At 51.3% G+C, this 9197-nt stretch overlaps 1 protein-coding gene across 2 annotated transcripts in view; it reads right to left on the bottom strand.

The window, feature by feature from the left end:
• Window positions 1-5314, bottom strand: part of LITAF (lipopolysaccharide induced TNF factor) — an 8643-nt gene extending 3329 nt beyond the window's left edge. For both annotated transcript variants that reach the window (XR_014145352.1, XM_081820019.1), the window contains exons 1-2: window positions 5090-5314; window positions 2279-2435 (exon numbers count right to left, since the gene is read on the bottom strand). Coding sequence is in view for 1 of the 2 variants with exons in the window: in XM_081820019.1 (XP_081676145.1) it covers window positions 2279-2435; window positions 5090-5309 (377 nt within the window). In the remaining variant the exon portion in view is untranslated. The remainder of the gene's footprint in view (window positions 1-2278; window positions 2436-5089) is intronic.
• Between the last annotated feature and the right edge of the window lie 3883 nt (window positions 5315-9197).

The raw sequence follows: 9197 nt of genomic DNA, 5'->3' as shown, positions 1-9197 counted from the left end.
GCCTGGGTGGCTCAGTTGGTTAAGCGACTGCCTTCGGCTCAGGTCATGATCCTGGAGTCCCGGGATCGAGACCCGCATCGGGCTCCTGCTCAGCAGGGAGTCTGCTTCTCCCTCTGACCCTACCCCCTCTCGTGTTCTCTCTCTCATTCTCTCTCTCTCGCTCTCGCTCTCAAATAAATAAATAAAATCTTAAAAAAAAAGGATAGGGCTGGTCACCAGAAAGATCCTTGGTTCGTGGTTCCAAGGTTAGACGTTTCAGCCCCAGCCACAGACCTCAGGGAGGGGACAGGCGCTGGGGTCAGGTTATAAAAACACTTGAACAACTATATTTGGAGCGCTTCAGGATTGGTAACCGCATCCTCGTGCCAAGAGAGCGGGTAACACCCCAGGTCCACAGGGACACAAGCTCTTGCACTGGGGACCCTTCTTGACCTCGTCCTCTCTCCCTCTTCATCAAGCTGTTGCTCATGTGTGTCCTTCATGATAAACTGGTAAATGTAATTAAAGTGCCTTCCTGAGTTCTGTGAGCTGCTCTAGCAAATTAGCAAACCGGAAGAAAGGATGGTAGGACCCTCAATTTATAGCTGGTTGTCGGAAATCCGGGTGGCCTGAGGCTTGTGACTCACATCTCTACTGGGGGGTAGTCTAGGGCACTGGGTCCTTAAGCCGTGGGCTCTGCACTAACTCCAAGTAGTGTCAGAACTGAATGGAATCACCAGACACCCAGCTGCTGTTGGAGAGCTAGACGGTATCAGAAAACACCCCCACAGCCTTACAACCAATGTTGGTCCAAATTTAGTTAAAAATCAACATTTTATAACGCAAGCATGGGGAATATAATCCATAACACTGTCATAACTTGACAGGGCGACAGATGGTTAAACAAGACCTATCATGGTGATTTTATAATGTATAAAAATATCAAATCACTATCTTCTAGGTCTGAAACTGATATACTATTGTATGTCAATTATGATTCAATTAAAAAAAAACAAAAAAAACAAGTTACAGGAAGACAATGATTTACATAAAGGAGAAACAGGATACAGCCTGATGAGGAAACAACCTCATGCAAAAAACTTCCTCCTACTGCCTAAGTTTACCCAAATTCAAGTAAGGGTGCCTCAGTGCATTAGCACTAAACCTTACCGCACGCTTACGAATACAGAGCTCCGAACTGTGGGACACACATATTCACTTATTTTATCCGCAACAACCCCCCTGGGCGGGGGCATTACTACCTCCAGTTTTCAGAGGAGGGAACTGGAGCACAGAGAGGTGAAGTCACTTGCCCACAGTCACACAGCAGTGAGAGGTAGGACTTGAACCCACAACGCCACGTGAAGGGAAGAAAAGGAGGGAGGGACAGAAAAGCTGCCTCGATTTGAGAGCTAGATCAGCAGAGGCTGACATTCAAGAGTTCTCATCCTGTCTTTCCCTGGTTTCTAAGATTTAAAAAAAAAAATGCATTTTAATAAAATGTCCAAGGACGATGAGCTTTTATTTCACATTTTTGGTCCAGGGACTGAAGAGGTCAGCCTTCACTGCAGTCCCGTGGGCAGGACAGGGAATCCAGTGCCAAGAAACCTGCCTGCTCTCCTTTCTACCCCCACTGAACATGTGTCCTCAAGGAAGCTAAGCTCTCCGGGGCTTTGCGCCTCCCTTCGAAATGAAGAAGAGAAATATCATTCCTTCTTAGGCTAAGCCACAAACAGGAACAAGCCAGTTGTACGAGAGGCCAGGGCTCCTAAAAGAGAAACGCACAGACACTGTTTCCTTCGAGGGAGAAAACAGAGCCAGGAATAAGGCGATTGCCTTTATCTGTTTGGGGAAAAATAAATAAATAAATAAACTGTGCTTCCTCAAATTTCCCCCAGAACAAAAACTATGATCTCTTTCAGTATAATACCCTTGGGGCAGACATAAAGACACACTTTCCCTGTGTAGACCATGGGAAAAATACTCGGGGTCCTAAAAGGATAAGAAGTGTTGAAGAGATGACTGTGAAGTATTTTAATGTGCAAGTTGTTCAAAGCTTCTCTCACAGTCGGGCAAACATTATTATTTAGGTCGTGAAATTCTTCAAGAAAAAGAAAGAAAGAAAGAAAAAGACATTCCTCAGAATGTTGATTTTTAACTAAGACCGATGCCAGGGCTGCTGTGCTTGCCCTACACGCAGGGAGTGGTCTGAGCGGCACAGATAGACGTGCTGCGGTGGAGAAATCCTGCAAGAGAGGAACGAGGAGGAGCCTGGGGGCCGAGTGGGCCCCGGACTTACCCCAGCAGGCACAGGCTCCCGCAGGAGAGCCAGGTGAGGGCGCCGGCGTTATAGGACAGCTGAGTCACGATCACCTTGTTGCAGGAAGGACAGCACATCTGGACCGGACGGTCGAAAAAGGAGACAGGCCGCTGCACGTACACGGTCTGCACAGCAACTGCGGGAACAGGTAGGGGCGATCGGTGAATGGGGAAAGCATCCGTCAGACAACCAGGAGGGGGGGGCCCGGTCTCCACGGAGGGGCTGGCCCACCCACCGTTCACGAGAGCCAAACGGGGGGAGCCACCCAAGTGTCCACGGGTGAGCGAACGGATAAGCATGATGGGGGCTGGCCAGACAGTGGCGTCTCGCTCGGCCTCAAAAGGACATTCTGCCCCACGTTATAACACGGCCGAACCTTCGGGACATGACACTGAGGGACGTAAGCCAGCCACGGGACACACACAGCAGGATTTCACGTATATGAGGCACCCGGATCATCCAATTCACAGACAGAGAAGAGACGGTGGACGCCAGGGGCTGGGAGAGGGGCAGGGGGTAACGGGGAGCTGCTGTTTGGCATGTATAGAATTTCCGTGATTACAAGATTTAAAAAGTTCTAGAAAGGGGAGGGGGTTGGGAGGATGGGTTAGCCCGGTGATGGGTATTAAAGAGGGCCCGTTCTGCATGGAGCACTGGGTGTTATACGCAAACAATGAATCATGGAACACTACATCACAAACTGATGATGTAATGTATGGTGGTTAACATGACAATAAAAAAAGTAAAAAAAAAAGTTCTAGAAAGGGATGGTGGTGATGATTGCACAACAATGTGAATGTGCTTGTTAATGCCACTCAACTGTACCCCGAGAGATGCTTCCGGTGATCAATTTGACGCGACGTGTATTTTACCAAAACAGTGGCAGATTTCCAGCATTATCATTTGGGGCGCTCTCCACGCCCCCGACCTCCCCCGCCATGTGAGATGGGGAGAAGTTCCTGGAGCTGGGATTTGGCTCAGCACGACCAGGCTTTCGAACCCACTGACCACGGAATCGGGTGGGGAGTTTACTGCTGATGCAGGTTCCTTCCCCCCCGGCGCCCCCGCCCCCCCGGCCAGGACATGAGGAGTCAGCAGGTCCGGGGCAAGGTCCCCAGAAGGCTCTTTCAGCAACCTGTGTGGTTCCACGAAGGTGGTCTGCAGATGGTAACTCCAGAAACGGTGATATGACGGGGTTTTAGCCTCAATTTTCTTCATCCATAGATTAGTGGTTGCCAGGGGCAGGGGGGATGGGGTTTCTTTCTGGGGTGGTGGAAAGAGTCTGGAATGAGTGCTGATGCTTGCACAACTCTGTAACTATACTGACCGCACCGAATCAGACACCTTGAAAGACTAAACTCCAGGGGACGGGAATTATATCTCCGTAATGCTTTTATTTTTAAAAATGGAAGTAATAGGGTTGTTGCCAGGATTCCATAAGATAAGGATAGTAAAGCAGCTCACAGTCCAGGTCATGGCGAACCCTCGATTACACAGTTCGTTCATTTCACATGGGGCTCTTGACTAAGTCCAACGCCCAGTGATAAGGCTGGTATTTACTGAGCCCGGGGACGCTGGCCCAGGCTTTGCAAGGAGTCTGGGAATCGAGCTGACACATGAAATGAGTACCTAAAATCGTGCTAAAAAGAGAAAACGATAAGAAAAACTCGTACAGGCGTTCACAGCCACCAGAGGAGAGCCCGGAGTGATATAAATCGTGAAGTCCTTAGCATTCAGAATGTTTTTGGGTTTTGGCAAAGTTGTTTGAGCTCGTATTTCTGTCCAAGTGACTTCCTTCTGTTCCTTTCTGTGGTGCTGGAATGCCATTTCTATAATCTATGTGTTAGGGGAAATTCATTGTTGTCCAAGCCAACAGAACTTAATACTCCTAGAAAGACTCTCCTTCCAGAAAAGCAGTATTTAAGCATACTTGACCACTCACATGTAAACTGTATTAAAGTCTTTTTTTTTTTTTTTGGTGCAATAAATTATTGATCAGAGCATGATCAGTCTCAAGTCACCTTGTTCTCTTCTATCTGAAGGGTCAAAGTTACTTGAACACGACGACAATAGCTCACTTTTATCAAAGGATTACTCACAGAACTTTATTTCATCTGAACAACCCACTGATGGAGGCACTTGATGAACCCTATTTTATAGGTGGGGAAACTGAGGCACCAGGCGGTCAGGCGAACCCAGGCAGTCTGACTCACGGGCCTACTCTCTGAGCTGGCGATTCCTCCCTCCTCAGCTGCTGGGGATGCTGAATCAGCTACGCACCTGGGCACACCTGGGCGGCAGGAAGTCCCAAGGGGCAAGACCACAAAGAAGTTGCTGGAAGGCAGGGAAGCCACGCAAGCCACGCAGGCGTGGGCTGGGCCAGTGTCTGCTCACCAGCTCCTAACTCTTGGCTGTTTCTTCTCCCCCCACCCCCACTGCAGCCCTGGCCTCAGCAGGAAGGGTGGGGGCCCTTAAAAGCCCACTCCCATTCCCCAGTTTCTCTGGGATTGTTGGTGGGCCTCTGTGGTTAGCACAATGGGTCGCTTTGCGGCTGACTTGGGAGAGCTCATAAACTGCTTTGTTAGGGAAAAGATGCGAGCCCCCGAGGCGTGGAACCCAGAAGACCAGATGGGACACATTCCAGGACGAGGGGTCTAGCCGGACTGACCGGCACTTGGCTTAGACCCTTAAGCAGACGCGCTTCCGTGGCTCCCCTGATTCTCGCAGAGTCCCCAAGGCCAGAGTGGAGGGCCAAGGAGAGGTAAGGGGGGCGCGGGAGGTGGCACGTACTTGCATTGGCGTTGGGGCCGGGCATTGGCTGCGTGTAGTAGGCAGGCGGATTCATGCCCTTGCCGTCCGGGCCGGTCACCAGCCCTGTGGTCGGCCCCGGCACGAGGGCAGGAGGCATGGGGAAGTAACTGTTGACGGCCACTGTCTCGTCGTAGGATGGGGGTGCAGTTGGCACCGAGGAAGGCCCGGCGGCCGCCTGGTAGGATCCTGGAACAGACATTTTACCTAAAGCAAAACCAGAAGACACGGGATCAGAAATGCGAGTGACACTCCCCTCTCCCTCTCCCTTTTCCACCCGAATCTTCCAATTTCTACCGGACAAACAGAAAACATGAAGACAAGGCTTGTGTCCAGCCTTGTCAAAAGCCAGAAAGGGAGCTAATGTCCCTCCCAGACCCAAGAATGATCACCCTAACAAGGGATTCCCTAAATGAAGCTAAAAGGTAAATATTTACAACCCCAAATCATCAAAACCTAGAAAAATGCCATGGGCACACATCACCCCACTTAGAGCAGAAGCTTTTCTTCTTCACACTTCAAAAGGACCAAGTAACAATGGCCTGCCTTTCACATGGAGCATTGTCTGCTTCTTTTTAACCACTGTGGTTTTTACTAAAAGCATTTTAGGGGCGCCTGGGTGGCTCAGTCGTTAAGCGTCTGCCTTCCGCTCAGGTCATGATCCCGGGGTCCTGGGATCGAGCCCCGCATCGGGCTCCCTGCTCAGTGGGAAGCCTGCTTCTCCCTCTCCCACTCCCCCTGCTTGTGTTCCCTCTCTCGCTGTGTCTCTGTCAAATAAATAAATAAAATCTTTAAAAAATAAAAAAAATAAAAGCATTTTAGATGCCGGAAGAGACAAAGGCATTCAAACTCAACCACAGACTAGGAAGGCAGAGACGGACACACGGTGTGATGCCATTTACATCCAGAAGCAGGCAGAATGAGTCACGGGCCAGAAGTCAGGCCAGAAGTCAAGTCGGGGAAGCGGTTGTTCCTGGAGGGGTGGGGAGTGGAGGCTGGAAGGGGGGGTGCGGGGGTCTTCTAAGGGGCCGCTCCTGTGCTTTTTCTTCACCTGGGGGCGGTCACATGGTGTGCACACTACGTGAACATCCAAGTGGTACAATTACGATGTGTGCACTTTTCTATTTGTATGTTATAGTTTTAAAAAGTAAACACACACACACACACACACGCACGCACACGCTGGTTCCCATTTCGAGAAAGGAGTATCGGAGCCAGGCACATATTTCCTTTTGTGAGGGCAAAGAAAGGGTCCCCCCCATTCCCGCTCCTGCCCCCCCACTCCCCCTCCAACCCCTCCCCCCGGTGGGGGCAGAGCTGATGCCCGCCTAGAATTACGTGGCCGGTACCCAGGGTGTGTTCCTGTTGCAGCCCTGTGCACAGCGGCCCCAGCCCCGGGGCGGCTGGAAGACACAGTGCGGCCCTTGTGTCACTGTGTTTTTCTAAAGGGGCAGGGCTACTGCAGCCTCAGAAGATCCATTCAAACCTGCCTCAGGAGAAATGGGGAAATGAGCTCCCAGGGCGGCGTGCCACGGTCCTGCCGCCTCTTCCCCCCCACACTCTGCCTCGCCTTTGGGAACCCATGGGAAGCGGAGGCAGCAATTAATTCTGCTGCGGGGAGAAGGGGAGACTCCTTCGAGGAAGCTCTCTGTCTTTAAGCAGAGACGGAAAGAGATTTCTCTGGGGGAGGAGAGGACAGGGGATTTCGGAGGGGAAAGAGAAGCATGGGAAAGTGGACACATGTCAAAGAGAGTCAATAAATAAAGCTAGACAGGTTGGGGCCGGGTTGTAGGAAATCTGAAAGCCCTATGGAGGTATTTGGGATTTACTGTATAAGTCTGCCCGCTGGAACCTTGTGGAAGAATGGAAATGTTCTCCATCTGGGCTGTCCGATACGGTTGCCCAGCAGCACCCCCCCACACACACACACACAACACTCGGCCACTGGCATTCAGTGCGGCCTCTGGGACCCAGGAATTGAATTTTTACATTGTATTTCAAGGTTACATGATTTAAAATTTAAAATCCAGGGGCGCCTGGGTGGCTCAGTCGGTTAAGCGTCCGACTCTCGATTTCGGCTCAGGTCATGGTCTCAGGGTCGTGAGATCCCACCCGACGTTGGGCTCTGCACTCAGCACGGAGTCTGCTTAAGATTCTCTCCCTCTCTCTCTGCCCCTTGGCCCCACTCACATACTCTCTCCCTCTCTCTTAAAAAAAAAAATAAATTAAACAAATCTAATACACCATGCAATTACTGGAAAATTCCATAAGCTTACAGAAACTTAAGTTTTCCCACCTTTCTGAGGGGCAACTTGGCTATGTGAATCTACTTTTCCAACAGCGAACGTCATGGGCTCTGAATCTAGATCAAACGTTTCTGACAAAATACTAGCATCCAATTTGGGATATGACGTCAACATAAAATACACCCTGGATTTTGAGAAATTGTAAAACATTCACATGAAATATTCCATTCGTAATTTTTTTATACTGGCAATGATAACATTTTAGATAAGTGAAGTTAAGTAAAACGCATTGTTGCAATTCCTTTCACCCGTTTTTGTATTTTTTCAAAAACATGGCTACTAAGAAGTGTTTAAACTACCCACGTGGCTCACACTTTCCTGCTTCTACAGGACGGCAGAACAATGGAACACAGGGAGTCATGGAAGGTTACAGAGAAGAGGAAAAGTCCAACCCTAGAAAGCATAGATGAAGCAGCTCTGTCGGAGCAAGAGGCAAACCTTGGAGGGGCCCGGGGTGTTGGGGGGGGATGGTGGGTGGCGGCCACATCCAAGTCTGCGGGGACAGTTAATCAGGAGGAAGGCAGAAGGGGAGCTGACGAGATCGCAGGGCATCTTTGTGCAAACGGGTCCCGGGTATAAAAATGAGAAAACGATTGTGCACAGTGGTTATACAATGTTGTCAGTTTCCTCTGACAGACAGGAACAGAAAAGCAGAAGGAAGAAGGGAGGTAGCCCCAGGACACTTCTTCACCAGGCTCACCCCCCGAAGCTGGCTGATGTTCCTTCCCCAGGAACACCGCCCCCCCCCACCCCCGCCCCCAGCTGCCGCTTCTGGCCCCACCAGACTCCGGGTGGGGGCCGGCCGCCTCCCTTGGTGCGCTGGAGGAATTCACGACCTCGCCGAACGTCAAGGACTCGCTGTCCCTTCCTGTCTCAGGAAAGGCAGACCCCCAGCTGCCTACACAATTTATTATGAAAACTGACTCACAGCAGAAAACCACAAGGGCCGAAAACACCGGGGCGGACAGAGGGCCTAAAATAGTACGGTGTGCTGCGGTGGCAAGCAGACAGCTTTGGGAGGGGAAAGGAGATCTTGGAGTGCCCCGAATTGTGCAGAAAAAAAAAGCCTGGGTCAAACCGCTGGGAAACAATGACTCAACTCGGAAGCCGAATCCCTCCCCTTCAGAACCACTGCTCCCTCCTCCAAAAGTGACCCAAGGCAGCTGAGTCTGTTGTCCAGAGCGGACATGAGGTGCTGGGGGGGCGGGGGGGCTCCTTTCCTCTCAAGGAAGGAAAGGCCTGCGCTTCTGGAAATCAAGGCCGGCTTGCTTAGCGCACGGGCATCCTGGTCTCGTGGCTGCAGCCTAGTTTCTGAACTTGAGGACCCTGCCTCTCGGGAACATTGATTTTGTCCCAAACAGCCTCGTAAACAACGCTTAGGATGCTGAAAAGGAACAAGAGCGGCGGGCTAGGGGAGTGAAAACAAAACAAAACCCGTAAGCAGCTGGTTTGAAGGCTTTTCTAAATAAATTCCACAGCCTCCCTTCCCCAGGCCCCAGGCCAGGAAATGCCACTTCGCTCATTCCTCCTGCTCTTTCTTCTCCCCACACTCCCCCCCCGCCCCCCCCCCGCAACCATTTCAACTGGGCTTCCCCAGGGGGGCAGGGGGCCCAGCTAGCCACCCACCGCGCCGCCCCCTCCAGGGAGGGTCTGCTCTACCTGCCACCACCTCCTGGTCCTTGCCCCCCAAGGCGGAACTCTTCAAGGGGGGCAAAGAGTCCCCCTCTCTCCCACCCCCACCCCCACAGATATGCGCACACACACACACACACACACACACAGAT

The sequence above is a fragment of the Leptonychotes weddellii genome, chromosome 5 (assembly GCF_054177405.1).
Source record: "Leptonychotes weddellii isolate Sample4059 chromosome 5, ASM5417740v2, whole genome shotgun sequence".
Taxonomy (NCBI): domain Eukaryota; kingdom Metazoa; phylum Chordata; class Mammalia; order Carnivora; family Phocidae; genus Leptonychotes; species Leptonychotes weddellii.
Note: the sequence above shows the minus strand (reverse complement) of the source record. Positions and strands in the feature narration are given on the sequence as shown.